The sequence below is a fragment of the Neovison vison genome, chromosome 6 (assembly GCF_020171115.1).
Source record: "Neovison vison isolate M4711 chromosome 6, ASM_NN_V1, whole genome shotgun sequence".
Taxonomy (NCBI): Eukaryota; Metazoa; Chordata; class Mammalia; order Carnivora; family Mustelidae; genus Neogale; species Neogale vison.
This window is the reverse complement of record NC_058096.1, coordinates 217083466-217099031: the sequence shown is the minus strand read 5'-3', so window position 1 is coordinate 217099031 and position 15566 is coordinate 217083466. Positions and strand designations below refer to the sequence as shown.

The window sequence follows — 15566 nt, the reverse complement described above, 5'->3', positions numbered from 1 at the left end:
CGGGGAGCCTGCCTCCCCCTCCCCCTGTGGCTACCAGTCTACTTGTGATCTCTGTCTGTGAATAAATAAAAAATAATAATCAATACAAAGGGTGCCCAGGTGGCTCATTCGTTAACCGTCTACCTTCTGCTAGGGTCATGATCCCAGGGTCCTAGGATAGAGCCCCGCATCAGGCTCCATGCTCTGCAGGAAGCCTGCTTCTCCCTCTCCCGCTTCCCCTGCTTGTGTTCCCCCTCTTGCTGTATCTCTCTGTCAAATAAATAAATTTAAAAAAAAATCAATACAAGTCAATCTTTCTATAGAGGCAAAGGACTACTACTTAGAAAATAACATCCTTCCCCTCCCCACCCCTCAAAAAAACCCACAAAAAACCCCAAAAGAAATCCCGTTTATGTTGATGATGGAAGGATTAAATACCTAGGAATCAAGTTAAGAAATCTGCAGTATCAGGGCGCCTGGATAGCTCGGTTGGGTAAGTGCCAGGGGGCTTGATTTCAGTTCAGGTCATGATCTGGGATCCTGAGTTCCAACCCCACCTCAGGCTCTGCACTTAGCGCAGAGGTGGCTTGGGATTCTTTCCCTCTTTCCTCCCCCCGCCCCTCCCACAACACACTCTCTCTCTCAAATAAATAAAATCTTAAAAAAAAAAAACCAACCTTAAAAAAGGATCTGCAGTATCTATATTAAGACTGAAATGTTGAGGGACAAAAATATCTGTAACCAGGGCAGACCCTATTCTTAGAAAGGAGGGTTGTCATTAGCTCAGTCTCCCCCAGAAGTCTGTACATTTAATGGGATCACTATAAAAATACCCAAAGGTTTTTCGAAGATATGCCAAATCTAAAGGTGTTTTTTTTTTTTTTTAACATTTTATTTATTTATTTGACAGAGAGAGATAACAAGTAGGCAGAGAGGCAGGCAGAGAGAGAGAAGAAAGCAGGCTCTCCACAGAGCAGAGAGCCCGATGTGGGGCTGGATCCCAGGACCCTGGGATCATGACCTGAGCCAAAGGCAGAGGCTTTAACCCACTGAGCCACCCAGGCGCCCCATTGTTTTTTGTTTTTGTTTTTTTTTAAGCTTTTATTTACTTATTTGACAGAAAGAACCTTGGCGAGAGAGGGAACACAAGCAGGGGGAGTGGGAGAGGGAGAAGCAGACTCCCTGGTGAGCACGGAGCCCGAAGCGGGGTTCAATCCCGGGACCCTGGGATCATGACCTGAGCCAAAGACATATGCTCAACTGGATGAGCCTCCCAGGCGCTCCAAATAAAATCTTGAAAAAAAAAAAAAGGCAAAAATAGTAGTAAAAGGGATGTGGGCTCATTTATCAAAATACAAGCTGTATGTTCAGGACTGGTTTCCTATTAGACCTCGACAGAAACAAGACAGAACCAGACCAGGGGCCCAGCAAGACATTCACAGGTAGAATAGCCTTTGAAGTCAACGCTACTGTTCGTAGCAGGAAAAAATAAAATACACACGCCGTACTTGGGCAGGGGAGGACTTCGGGAGGTAAGGATTCCATTGTCTTGATCAAGGGGTTTAGGAATGGGGAAAAGGTTTAACATACCTCACTCTACTCACAATATACTTTTTCCCCCCCCTTTTTAAAGAGGGGGACAGAGGGAGAAAGAGAATCCTGAAGCAGACTCCCCGCTCAGTGTGTCCTGACACGGGGCTCAATCCCAGGACCCTGAGGTCAGGAGCTCATCCAAGATCAAGAGGCAGATGCTTAACCAACTGAACCACCCAGGTGCCCCTCACAATATACTTTCTAAATGAATTTTTAGTGTAAAAAAAAAAAAAGAAAATTAGGTGGGCAAACTGAAGGTCTAACAGGAAATAAAATCTGATGGGGGAACTTTACCAAGCTATTGTATTCACCGTGTGCATCTGTTACCTGGTCAGTAAATAAGCTGAGGTGTTTATTTTCATCCTTACAGAAGCAACGTTAAAAACGAGGGGCCTGGGGCGCCAGGGTGGCTCAGTGGGTTAAGCCTCTGCCTTCAGCTCAGGTCATGATCTCAGGGTCCTGGGATCGAGCCCCACATCAGGCTCTCTACTCAGCAGGGAGCCTGCTTTGCCCCCCACCCCTGCCTGCCTCTCTGCCTACTTGTGATCTTTGTCAAATAAATAAGTACAATCTTTAAACAAAACAAAACAAAACAACCGAGGGGCCAAACAAAACAAAATAAAACAAATAACGAGGGGGCCATAGAAATAGGGAAGAAAGCACTAGTTTCTGATCTGGGGGTAGGGAGGACCTTTACACTTTGCCTCTGAATAACAGAAAAGCAGACACATGTAAATCTAATCCCTAATAATAAGATTCCTATATGGCAAAGATAGGACGACCCGATCCAAGTAAGAAGCAAGGGGGAAAATCGAATGCCCAAAAGGCAATCAGCAAAGACCAACTCACGAGGCATCAGGGACAGGGAACACCTTCCAGTGGCCACCGGACACCTGAAAATGTTCAATTGCTCTTTAAAATGCTAACAAGGCTCTCTCTAGGTCACTGACGAGGACTAAAGAAGCAAAAGCCAGGGTAGGCTAAAGGGAAGTTCGCACTGTTCGCAATGTTTGCACGTTAAAACCTCTAGACGGGTAGGTTGGTCCCATGTTCTGAAGTAGAAACAGGAAACACTCACACTCAATGATCAGGCGCCCCCAGGTGTTTCCCTGGAGGAGACGGAAAAGCGCGCACAGGGATGTTCAGCGCCGCGATGTTTACAACAGGAAGGAAGCATCTAGGCCCTGAGCAGGAAGGTAGTTTTAAGTTTTACAGTTGAACTAGGTTTGGTCCTTCACTCTTATGAGCAGAGACTGTCACTCACTGAGGGGAAAGTGACAGCTAAAGGGCCACCAGGGGCGCCATTTACCGGTAGTGGTGGTAGGAGGGGCGTTCCTTATCCTAGCAGTGGTTCCGTGTTGTGAGTGCCGCTAACACTTATTTGTCCCCTTCTGCTTTGTTGGCGTTTTATAGCAAGTCCTTTCCCAAAGACAAACCAAAGGAAAGGTCTGTCTTAGAATTCGGTAGGACTGAATTAGGCTGAACGCCCAGGAAGCCTACCTTAAAAATTCAGTTTGTCTGTGGGCACCAGGCCAGGGCTCCAAGCCACTCTTCTCCTTTCTCCACCATCCACTACACAGGGCTTCTAACCTCATAGTCACAAGATGGCTGCTGTGCCACCAGGCATCCCCTTCCATTCCAGAGCAAAGAAAGGCTATGCTTGGGAAGGCCAATGAAGACTGCTCCCTTAAAAGGCTTTCCTGGAAGCCACACTAACAAATTCCATTTGCGTCTCCTTGGCCAGACTTGTCGCAAGTTGACCCCCACCCCAAGCATGGACACTGCACCCCGGGAGTGATCTAACTTCCGCCTGACCACTCTGTGGAGTCCCCTTCAGCCCTGAGGAGCCCATGCGCACCCAGATGCAGCTGCGAGTCCGCCGGAATCCCCTCGGAAATCACAAGTCACCAGCCAGGGTGGTTTATAGGAGAGATTTATTTGAAGAAATATTACAACATATAAAAACTACATAAAGTCTTAATTTCCACTCATACAGTGGTAGATTTGATACAACGCAGAATAAAAAACTTTTAAAATCCAGAATGCACAAAGTACGGCACAGTTTGATCACTAAGTCATTAGTTGATAAGCAAACCTCACAGAACAGCTTCATGTCAGCCAAGGCCACAAACACCGTGAACGACACATTTGAACCGACAGATTGACATGTTAAAAATACATCAGTGCATGTTGGGGATCCCTGGTGCCAGAAACGAGGGCGACAGGAGGGCAAGACTAGTCCTTAGCAGACTCCTCTTCCTTGGTTTTAACTGAAGGGACATAAAAAGGGAAGTCACTGCAGAGCACACGTGCGACGGATGCTAAGCAACACGCAAGCACAGCAAACAGGCCGAAACCAAGGGTGATGACAGCAGCCAGGTGTCCCTGCTGATGGTGCATCACACAGGCAGCGGCAGCAGCTCAGAAGGGACATTCAGTGAGACTGCTCCCGGGGGCTCCCAGGGATTCCCAGGCCGCCCTGGCCAGCGTCTGAGCCAGGCCACGGGGAGGCCCGAGGAAAGGGCCCAGAGCCAATCACACGGCCCCGCTCCGTACCTGAGGCACTCTCTCGAGCTTTGGCCAACATACAGCGCTTGATCTCCAAGCCAATGGCTTTGGCCAGAGGCGGCGGCACAGCGTTACCCACCTGCAGGAGGGAAGGAGGGAGATGCCTGGCTTGGCACGACGGGGTCAGCACCCGCCTCTTGTGAGAACAGTGAGGAGGGCACGAAAGCCCAGGTCTCCTGTTCACATGGGCTTCCGAAGCCCTTCTACCATGATGGCTCTGGGACCCTCCAACCAGCCCATCTTCACACCTGAAACCCGGTGTCAAGACCCACTCACAGAAAAGGGGCCTTTAAATGGCTTCACAAAAACTCAGCCAGATGCGGATGCACCGTGCTCCACTTCCGGCCAAGAGGGGTTGTTTCTAGACAGCAGGACTTGGGGGGTGGGGGGAGGCAGGAGGTTTCTGCTAGAAGCGCAGGCGCTGTTGGCTTTGTGAGCAATGCGCAGGCGTTTCTCAGACGAAAATCCATTTAAGAAACAGCTAGCTCAACACTCTGAGCATCAGCGAGGGACGGCGGGTTCCTTCCCACCCTTAGCAAGTGTGAATTTCCACCACTGCACGTTTCCTCCCTCTCCCTCACTGAATTTCCGTGCCCCGGAACTTTCCTTTGGGCTAAACCTGCCTCAGAGCTGTAAACAGCAACCAATGTGTTCAACGAACGACAGCCTGGCCTGCGAGCACCCTGGGCCCTAGGGCCGGGGTCCCTCCGTCCTGGCATCCCCTGCCTGGGAATACTGAGGCCAGTTGGCCAGAGAAGTCTGGCTCCTCGGTGTCCCCTCCGAGGGACCATGTGCGTCCTGCTCTCCACTCACATACCCTGCCCCCAGTCAGACTGATGGGCCTATGCCGTCAGGGCCACTTGGTGTCATTCGGTCCCTGCTCAAGGCCAGAGGAAAAGCAGGTCCGGTCCCACTCCCCACTGACCTGCCGGTGCTTATCGAGGATGTTGCCGAACAGCCGGTAGGTGTCCGGGAAGCCCTGGGAGCGGGCACACTCCCGCACACTCACCACGCGGTGCTGCTCGGGGTGGAGAACGCGGCCCTGGGGGCGAGAGGTGAGGTGGGGAAGGGGAACAAGCCTGGGCCCACCCACCCCATCCGAAACTCCAGCCTTAGGCTTGATGGCCGAGCCGGTCTCCATCAGCACAGAGGCAGGAGGTGGAGAGGAGCGCCAGCCTCTCACGGGCCGGCCCCGCCTGCGAGCCCATGCCTCTGTCCCCTCCCAGCATGACCCCAGCACCCAGCCCTACCTGCTTGCCCATGGGCTCAGGGTTGGTGACAGTCGTGCTGAAGAAGCCGTCCCACTCCAGCCGTCCGTAGAGGCCGGCCCAGTGGTTGTGCCTGTTCCCGGTGTGGGGCAAGCACCAGGGGATGAGGGTGTTGAACTGTCTAGCTGCAGAGTCACAGGCTTTGCCCGCTGGAAGAGAGGGCTGCGATGAGACTGCGGTTATGGAACGGGAGGGACAGGGCAGCGACAGTCCCCAGCCACACACACAGCGTGCACTCAGCACCTATTTACAGCAGGGACGTCCAGGGCTGGGCTGTCTGTGCCTTGCCCAGGTCCGTGGGCGGCAGTCCCTGGCATCTCCGGCCGGGAGCCCCCGGACTGCTGCAGGCCATCAGAAGCTAAGGGGGCTGAGGGGTTGCGGTTCAAGGTAAACCCAAGGGAAGTCCCACCCCGGGCACCGGCAGGGTCCCCACCTTCCACGCAGGAGCAGACCCCGCGGAGGGCCCCGGTGCTGCTGCAGCCGTTCTTCTTGTCGTGGTACGTGTAGCGCAGCTTCCTGGCCATGGTGCCGTCGGAGAGCCGCACCTCGATATTTGGCAGGTCGCGCCAGTCGGAGCCCGGCGCCAGAGGGATGTGCCGCATGCGGGCCGCCACCAATGCACTCATGTCCTGAAAAAGCGCAGCAGGGCCCAGCTGTCACTTCAGTCAGGGAGCATGAAGCACCGTGGGAGGCTGGATGCCACCATTCTCGGCGCTGGAAACACCACAGTGCCTGGGAACCCCCGAGGGGTCTGTATCCCTTCGTGGGAGAAAAACGGTAGCCCAGATCAACAGCCTGGGGACTGCACGTGCCATGGAGGTAGCAAAGCAGGGACGTGGAGCAGCATGGGGGAGAACAGGTGAGGGACAGCTTAGGGCAAGCTGAGAGGGCTTCTCTGAGGTGGTGACAGGTGAGCAGGCCCCCGCATGATCAGAGAACCACCCAGAGGAAGAGCTGGGGTATCTGGGAGAACACACAGAACATGGGCACAAGAGACGAGGTCAGTCCGAGGGGGCAGTGGTCAAATCCTGCTGCAGGGCGCATGGACGGCAGGGGCAGGAAGAAAAGCAGGAGGCAGGAGAGGAGGCTGGGAACCAGCTGAGAGGACGCTGATCTGGGCTGAACTGGAAGGGGTCGGGTCAGGCTCAGATCCTGCCTCCCACCCCAAGCCCTGGCTGGGCTCCAACCACACGTTCCACTCTCCTGAGGCCACTGGTCCGACCAGGCTGGCCCTGCTCTGGCAGGGCGCCGTTACCTTACAGATGTGGTCCCTGAGGATGGGCTGGTACTGTGCGCCCCTGAGCTGCCTCTGGAACCAGGACTGAGGCTCCCCGTTGTACAAGATCTCAAGGGACGAAGCTCCGTTCCGGACCTCAGGGAGGTCAGACATGGTGTCCCGCACGGTGATGGTCCGGAACGGGCCCGAGCTTAACCTGTAACAGCACAGCAGACCACTGATAACCTGGGAACCCAGGTCACGACTGTCTCTCATGTTACAGGTGCCATTTCCTTGGGGGCTGGCACTGCCCCCTCCAGGGAGGACAACCTAGCTCAGAAGTCAGCTGCCCAAGGCCACGAGCATACGACGAGGACAAGCCGTACTACGAGTTCTGCTCCCGATGACGGCCAGGTCCGGCGGCTGCCCTGCGCGCAGCCCTCATCCTGAGGTCAGAGCAAGACCAGAGGAGATGAAGCGCTTGTGCGGGAGGCCGGCACCTCGCTGCCTGCGCTAACACGTTCTCAGCTCAGGCCTCCCCAAAGACCCGCCAACACCCCACCTGCCAGGGAACAAGCACCGCGACACGGCGGGGCACGCGGGCTCCCACCTGGTGATGTTGCTGACGAACTTCTTGTCGTCCACCACGACGCTCAGCTGGCAGGCCCGCGGCGCGAACACGTGCAGCGGCTCTGGGAACAGGGGAAGCTGCTCTCCGGGGGCCGCAGCCAGGATGATGGCCCGCCTCCGCGTCTGGGCCACACCGTACTGACCAGCCTGCGGAGCACGCGAGACACGCGCACTCAGGCGGGCCCTACTTAACTCAGCAGGTTTGCTCCCAACAAGAGTAAGTGGGGCCAGACGAAAGACAGGAGAGACCACGCCAAGGCCACTAGTCCCTGAAGACGGGAGGAAAGCGTGCCGGCAACTACAGCCAGCTTTTTCGAGAGCTCTACGCAGGGTCCCGTGATCTTCGCGCTCTCGGTTTGGTGGGGGAGCCCAGGACCCACGGACGCTGGACACGGGCGGTGGGGGCCGGGGGCAGCCCAGCGCCGCGCTCACGCAGGCTACCTCACTGCCTCCCAGCCAGACTTTCTCCCCATTTTTGAGCATTGCTTCGGCTGTCATTATGCCGTCAGTACCGAACAGGTACACACAGACTCTCAGATCAAGCGTAGTTCCCTCTGACCACCCACAGCTTCTGTCGGCGCAGACAAAGCTGCCTGTCGCTCCCTGGAGTACGACCCCCCCACCCCGCGGTTTGTCCGCGAGACCCCACTGCGAGCGCTGGCAGTTTAGCTCTGCACTTCCAGCTTCCCCGCCCCCTACGGGGATCTAACTGCTCCCCAGAGCTCCGGGCTGGCCACCACCCTTCCCTCTCAAGGGAAAGGGGCTGGAGACACTCGCCCCCCGCCACGGGCACCAGAGGACGTGACTCTCAAGGCCGTAAGAAGGAAGTGGACTTCCTGGCGTGCCGGATCTGTGTCCCAACCGCCACCTCGCCCGCGCTCAGTGGCACGGGTCACCGTGTTACAGGCCTGTCCCGTTCAACTCTGCTTTCATTAGAAACCATCTGCCGCTGCCGCTGCCGCCGGGGACCCCCGCGCCGCCCGCCCCGGCCGCCCACCTGCAGCACGCCGAAGGTGCACTGGTAGCCCATGCGGACCAGGCAGCGGAGAGTGAGCTTCAGGACCATGGAGCGCTTGAAGGAGACGAAGTTCCGCACATTCTCCAGCAGGAAGTAGCGGGGCCGGTAGTAGTCACAGTAGCTGTGGGAGGTGGCAGAGACCACGGGGGTCATCCGCACGCACCGAAGACCCCCTCGACCGGAAGCTATACCCGCCGTCTCTCAAGTCTCTCTGCCGAGAGGCCAGCCACCAGCTCCCTGGAGGCAGAGGCTGGGCCCTCGCCTGCGCGGCCTGCAGCGGGCACACCAGCCACCCTCAGGCAGCGCCGACCACAGGGGCTTCTACTCTGTTTACCTGAGGAAGGAAACCACCAGGGAGTTCTTGAACTTGGAGTAGGTCCGAGAGTTGAAGCGGTTCATGCCACTAAACCCTTGGCAAGGCGGCCCACCGCACAGCATCTCCACGTCGCCCTTCTGAGGCAGCTTCTGACCCCGGGAGTTGGTCGCCTCCCCGGCCATGACCAGCTTCAGCAGTACATTGCAGTCCTCCGTGAACACCGTGGACCCGGGATTGTTGAGCCGAAATGCCTGGGCCGCAGGATCCCACATCTCGATGGCCCACAGTGTTTCCGAGATGCCTGGGACATACAAGGACAAATGTGTGCGAAGCATCCCCTCGAATCACACTGGAGGCAGAACTGTGACCGGAGCCAGAAACGTCTTCCCGGTAGAACCTGCCTCATCCAGTTTGACTAGTTGCGCAAACAGACTGTCCCGGTGCGTACCTGCTTGGTGGAAGCCTTCTGACAAGCCCCCACAGCCGGAAAACACATCCAAGGTCCGAAGCTTAGGCAGTTTAATTTCGGTCTCTGGCTCGCTCGGCTCACATGTCTGAGACTTTGCCCTGCCCTTCCCTGGAAGAGACAGGCCACAAGTTAAGTCAGAGCCCCTACCTGCTCTCCTTAAACCCTCATTTTGAATTCATAGCAGAAGCTGTTTTCATACCAAAGGACTCATGAGTTCCCGAATTACATAAGATCCATGTGGAATAATGACATACCTTTACCCTTCCCTTTCCCTTTATTTCCAGGGCTGCGGGCATGGTTTGGAGGATCTTCAAAGCTTTTGTTCTTCGCATTATAGGCCTAAGAAGGAAAAAACCACAACAGTCTGGCAGAGAAATACACTGGTCCCTTTTCTAACGAAGGGAATTTAAGTTAATCTGATAAAGATCCACTTAATTTCTCCCTAATTACGGCCACAAGCAATTAGCCATTAATAAGAATACTTCGATTTTATTATGCTGGAAGCAGGGGCGGGGGAGGGGAGTTCTACGATACAAACATTTTATGGGGCCAACACTGGAACTCCTGCTACTCTAAGTACCTGGCCCACTCACTCTAAAAATAGGCAAAGTGACAAGTGGGCCACCCACAGGGCCACCTGAGGAAGACTTCAGATGACCTAACGCAAGAAAAGGCAGGCTCAAACAGCTCAAAAGCGATCAGCTTCATTGACAGACTCCCAGACCCCTTCTCGGTCACCAGTGCTCAGCCATACACACCTCACCCAGCCACAGACGCCTGAATGAAGGGACTGAGGGGCAGGACTGAGTCCACCAGGCAAAGGGGCACCTTTCCCTAGCTCATATTAAGGCACTGACAGGGCTAGCACAGGCCACCTACTAGTCTCCAAATGCACTGTAGATGCATAAGGATCTTCTGCATAAGTTACTTCTGGCTGAAAGAAGTATAAGTTCCAGAAGAACTCGAATACCGCAGATTCATACTCTGAGTAATTCCACGACTTTCTTGGGGACTGGGACTTTGACCTGAAGCCCTTCCCTCCAGCCAGTGCAAGGTACCACCTCAAGGAAGTAGAAGCGGTCCGGCCCCCCTGCGGAGAAGTCCTGGAGGCCCCCAGGCAGGTCCTCCCCGTACTCCACAGTACAGCGGCCCTGCACGGCTTTGAAGTCCACGACCACCTCCTCATCGCTCCAGTAAAGCAGGTTGATGTCTGCATGGTAGCTTGCTGGGGTAGACTTGTGGGTGTTCTCTGGCCTGAAAATGGAAGCGTCTTGGTTAGCAATTCTCTCTTGCTGTTAACTAACAAAGAATTAAATGGCACCACATTTCTGGGGGTGCTCAGAAAACCAACAGGTAAAGATCACAACCCCGTTAGTTCAGCTTGAGTTCTATCCCCCTTCATCAGCACGACCAACTGAGTGTGATTCCTTGCCATGACCTCAGGGAATGATGTGCTGGCTCCTTTACCATGAACAATAGCTGCCCGCTGCCCATTAAGCATCTAGAGCTTTCTTCTCTTATCCTAGCCAGACTTCTCGTTTCTTTTCTGCTAATACAAATGATTATTACAAAGACTTTAAAAAGTCTTTGATATACATTAGTTAAGTGAAACAACCTTATACCCATCTCTGATTATTTTCAGGTTAGCTCTTAACCACTACAAGTTACTAGGATCCCAGAAGCAGACTAAGTGAAGCCAAGAACTTGGGAAAAGAATGGACAGCGGGAACCCTAGAAACAGGAAGGGGCACCTGGGAAGAACAGGAGGACAGAATGGGGAGGGGAGATGGGAGGGGGCAGAATTCAGACAATCCTAAATAGATGGCAGAGTCCAGGACATTCCATCCCTGACTTTGTCATACACTTGACTTCTGCGTAAGGATTTGGGGCAGAGAACTTTGGTCACTGTAAAACAAAGGTCTAAAGCAAGGCTATGAAATAGAATTAAGTCACTGTCATCACCCACCAGATAAATAATCAGAAACACTTAGAGAAACAGCTACCTTTACCAAGGTCTTAAAATACCACTGTTATGACCCCATTTCAGACTTCCAGAAAGACTGCTGCCTCCCGGAAGAGCAGAGGCCTTCACCGACCTATAAAATTTGTTGATTCTGATCTTGATATCAGTCTCGTTGGGCCTGCCATTGCTCTTCTTGATACAGAAGATTTCTTTTATTCGGCCAATTCGATATGGCTCAGGAGCATCCAGGTTACTGCCTTTGATGTAATCCGAGTACTTCCGGTAGTGTTCTGGATACAGATCTTCGTCCACAGGCTCCTTCCGCGGGCGTTTTACGGGACTGGACAGCTTGATGCTGCAGAGAAGCAAGGATTACGTGTAACTGAACGTGAGACCACAAAAAGCAATGACCTCGGCCTTCCTCAACAGCCAGTAACTACTACTTAGCTCAAACACCTTATAAACTAATGCAGCTAGGTGCCCTGAGACTTAGAGAACAATTAAATCTCACCCATATAGTTTAAAATGAGCATCCTCGGGGCGCCTGGGTGGCTCAGTGGGTTAAAGCCTCAGCCTTCAGCTCAGGTCATGATCCCAGGGTCCTGGGATTGAGCCCCACATCAGGCTCCTTGCTCAGTGGGGAACCTACTTCTCCCTGACACCCGCCCCACCTCACCTGCTCGTGTGGCTCTCAAATAAATGAAATCTTTAAAAAATAAAATAAACGGAGTCTTCTCCATCCGTGCACTACTTGCTACAATAGCTACTGACACTGTCGCAGTCTGCCCAGCTCCCGGCCACGCTGCAGGACTGCACTTCCTGGCATGTGACTCATCCTGCTCAACAAGTGTGAGAACGGACATATAGGTACTTCCGGGCGGGAACATTTAATTGCCAGGAGAGCCTCTGGGGTGCTTTCCCTTGGCTCAAACTCTGAGAAGGCAACTCAAACTCAAACCGGCAACTCTGAGAAGGTAATGGTTCCACCAGCTCAGCTCCAAGTGACCCAACTGGCCAAGTGCCCTGCTGAACTATGATGGACACAGTGTGGGCAAGAAGGAAACCTCCCGTCTATGGGCTTGTTCCCAAGGCATAACCTGTGCTCTGCCGACTGAGGTTCTGACCGAGCAGCGAGGCTGCGAAAGGCACAGGGCGGAGACTCGCAGTCTGGGCAAGCCGGATGCAGCCTACTGGCCATCTGATCTGGCTGCATGCTGTGAAGGCTGCCATTCAGGAAGTCAGCTGCCATGCTTTCCCACCAGGCCCCCTTAGTTGGACAGGCTCCAGGGGCAACCCCCAGCACCTGTGGGGACACCTGTGCTGTGCAGCGGGCACCGGGACACACAGCACCTCAGGTACCCTCCCCTCCGCACCATGGACAGCAGGGCTGAAGGGGGCTCCAGGCGCCAATTGCACAAGGCTGGAAGGCCCCTGCCCTGTGCTCCGTAATTCAGAGTAACTGAATGGAGGGGTGAAGACTGGGTTTCAACTGGGACTTTAGGGAAATGCCACCGCAAGTCGGGAAACAGAGAAGCTTGGGAAGTGCTGGTTGTCAAGGCAACCATGTGCTAATTCTTAGAACAAAGACTGGATCAAGTGTGGAAATGTCCCCAAAGAGCCCCGACCCCCGACCCAGAAAGAGTTCTTGCTCCTTCCTGGTCAATGGGCTTGCAACTCCCGTTTGTTCAGTCTTACTCTAGGCCAGGCACTGGGCTAAGTACTTTCCCTTCAACTCACTTCATCCTAAGAGCTCGGTGGGCGAGACCATCCTCCCATGGGACCGACAGGGCCCAAGAGGAGACGGTCTCATCTCCCGGGCAGGGCCCCAACGCGCGCACCAGCGACCCCTTAGCCGGTGCATCCTCGGGCTTCCATCAGGCTTACAGCTTCACTCTGCCCGGAGGGCTCGCCGCAGCTGGTCACCACAGATACTACAGTGACAGTTTAGGCAGCAGCTAGTCCTCGGGGTCCAGGCTGGGGGACATCGCGAAGCGAACCCTATACTGGTCCAGAGCTCACGGCCCTGCCCTGGGCAAAGCGGGCACTCACTTGAACGTGAAGGCCTCGGGGAGGAGGTACACGCCATCACCCACTCGATACTGGATGCCGTTCTTGGTGGCCGAGCTGTAGAGAACCCGGGTGTCCAAGTCCTCAAGCTGTTCCAGGACCCTGGGAATTTCTTTCTGCCTCATTTCAGCCAGACGGGCACAGCTTACACAGAACCTGAAGCAGCAAAGTACAGAAACAAAGGCCCTGAGCCGCTCGGCAGCAGCTGCACGAGCAGCCAGAGGCCCAGAGACTCTGAAGACCAACAGAAAATATTGCAAATATTTGCAGGAAATAGCTTTCCTGTAGTTTATGTTCACGCTCTGAAAACACTTCCTTGAGACCCAAGATATAACACAAGAAAGTGACAAGTCAATTCCACTTTTGAGTAGTTGATATAAAAAAGGCAAAACCAAACCAAACCAAACCCCTAAGACAAACAGAAAGGAGAGTACACCACAAGCAAGAACACAGAGTGGTTCAGTCAGAGCTCAAGCCAAAGGAGTCTCAGACCATTCTCTATCGGCTGAAAAGCTAGCTGGTAAAATTCAACATTATTTCTCATCCATAAACCCATAAAGGAGAGCTAGAAATGGCCCTCATTGGAGATCAAGTCACAGGGGAGCAGCAGGCTGACGGGACAAACACCAGAAGCATGCAAGGCGGCCCTCCCAGCCTCTGAGAGGCACCGGAGCCATGCTGCGTCCCAGCAAGCGAGGCACGGAGGCCACAAAGGAAGGTGTGGGGCACTGAGATGAGAAAATCTTAAAAAGCAAGCCTCCCTAAGAGCAGTCAGTCACCAGGTAGAATAAAGCAGCATCAAAGGGAGCACTCACGGAAGAAAACCTCTAAGAAACACGAGAAAACGTGCAAGGTCTGTAGCACAGACGCCGAGAAGTGCACAGCAGCACACATTCTGCTCCTGGACGGGAGAGCCTCTCATGAAGGGAACTCCGCACCCAGGCTGTCCACACACTTAGAGCAACTGTGACCAAGTCAGGCCGTCTTCGGTTGGTGGGGAAAAGGAAGCCCGGCAGACAGCAGCATGCGAGAGTCGGAGGGTCGCGTAGAGCCGCGCAGGCCCTGGAGCCCCGCCGGCCGGGCCGGCACTCACTTGTACTTGTTCTCCTCTGTCGGCTGGGTTTTCGGAGGGGACTCAAATCTGGCGTAGTCCTGATCATACCACAGCTGGTAGAAGTAGGTCTTTCCGTCATCCTCTGCTATCATAGCCTCGGGATCCATGCCTCCCTTTGAGCACAAGGACGTGGTGTCAGCCACGACCCCACACAGAGAGAGAAGGGCACGCGAGGGGCGCTGGGCACTCACCTCCAAGGCCCAGTTCTCCGACGGAGCTTTATAGACGACCTTCACCTTGCTGTGGATATACGAAAGCTGCATGTCCTCACATTCGTCCACCAGGAACAGCTCCAAGGGGTCCGACGTGGCTCCGAGGACCGTGTCTGTCCCGGCGCAGAACCAGTGGGCATGGAACATCTGCCCGTTGCTGCTGTCCTCCCACAGCGCAGTGACCCTGGAGCCCGAAGAAAGGCACGCACTTGACCGGCAAATCCGGACTGAATCCACTCAGGGTAACTTGTGTTTTCTTTTTGCAATTAGCCTAGCAAAGAGCCGCAGCTGCTCTCCGAACACGAGCATCTGCTAGTGGTCTAAGAACGTGTGCTGAAGTCAAGCAAAGGAAAAGACACAAACCTTGCCAAATACAGCGGTTTTGAGGAGTCATCTGGAATAACAGAGACACAGTCCCCCACTTCCAGGGTTTCTGAGTCGATGCACACCTTCTTAAAGTAACTCTTCTTCCCATCAGTCTGAAAACGAGAGCTTCATTTCAGGTGAGGATGGGTCTGAAGGTCCAGTCTCGGCTTGACCTACCTGTTCCTATTACTTTGCATAAAACCCTAATTCCTAATAATTTTGTTAAGTCACGAGGCTCTACCGACCCGGTTACTACAGAAAACATCTGCCTCCCTTAGCTGGAAGTCTGCACAAAGAGCACTCGTTCCCTCATCAGCCCTGCCCCTTGGTGCCGGCAGCAGAGCAGATACCAGCATCTGACTTTAAACGGCACCGGTCCCAGCTCCTCGTGCCAAGGTCCTAAGGCCACACCCTGCCCCCAACTCCTGCCAGCCACGAGGACCTACTTCTCCCACCAGGAAAGCTAGTTTCCAACTCAGGGCCCCCGCCCTGCCTCTGCCCCACATCTTTGTGAGACTGGCTCCTTGCCAACCTTCAGGGTCTCCGCTCAGATGCTGCCTCCTCAGGACGCCTCCAAGGCCCCAACCTCCCTCCAACTCTCCGCCCACTGGACAGTACGTGCCCCTTTCCTATCCTGGAAGGAGGATCAGCACACAGGACAGAGGCTTAGCCGCACCCAGGCTTACAGCAGCGTCTGGCAGGGGAAGGCCCCATGCCACATACCAGATCTTTGGCTTACAGACATCAAAGCAGCAATGCTAAAGGAAAGGGAACCTTTACCAGCTTT

The 15566-nt window shown here is 54.3% G+C and overlaps 1 protein-coding gene across 3 annotated transcripts in view; it reads right to left on the bottom strand.

The window, feature by feature from the left end:
• Window positions 1–3489: 3489 nt before the first annotated feature.
• DNMT1 (DNA methyltransferase 1) overlaps window positions 3490–15566 on the bottom strand; it is a 45717-nt gene continuing 33640 nt past the window's right edge. For all 3 annotated transcript variants that reach the window (XM_044254245.1, XM_044254246.1, XM_044254244.1), the window contains exons 24-40: window positions 14777–14892; window positions 14393–14597; window positions 14181–14314; window positions 13070–13243; window positions 11154–11375; window positions 10119–10311; window positions 9312–9396; window positions 9037–9165; window positions 8607–8889; window positions 8252–8393; window positions 7235–7401; window positions 6664–6841; window positions 5842–6037; window positions 5391–5557; window positions 5066–5182; window positions 4129–4219; window positions 3490–3842 (exon numbers count right to left, since the gene is read on the bottom strand). In XM_044254245.1, coding sequence (XP_044110180.1) covers window positions 3808–3842; window positions 4129–4219; window positions 5066–5182; window positions 5391–5557; window positions 5842–6037; window positions 6664–6841; window positions 7235–7401; window positions 8252–8393; window positions 8607–8889; window positions 9037–9165; window positions 9312–9396; window positions 10119–10311; window positions 11154–11375; window positions 13070–13243; window positions 14181–14314; window positions 14393–14597; window positions 14777–14892 — 2634 coding nt within the window. In that variant the 3' untranslated portion in view covers window positions 3490–3807. The remainder of the gene's footprint in view (window positions 3843–4128; window positions 4220–5065; window positions 5183–5390; window positions 5558–5841; window positions 6038–6663; window positions 6842–7234; window positions 7402–8251; window positions 8394–8606; window positions 8890–9036; window positions 9166–9311; window positions 9397–10118; window positions 10312–11153; window positions 11376–13069; window positions 13244–14180; window positions 14315–14392; window positions 14598–14776; window positions 14893–15566) is intronic.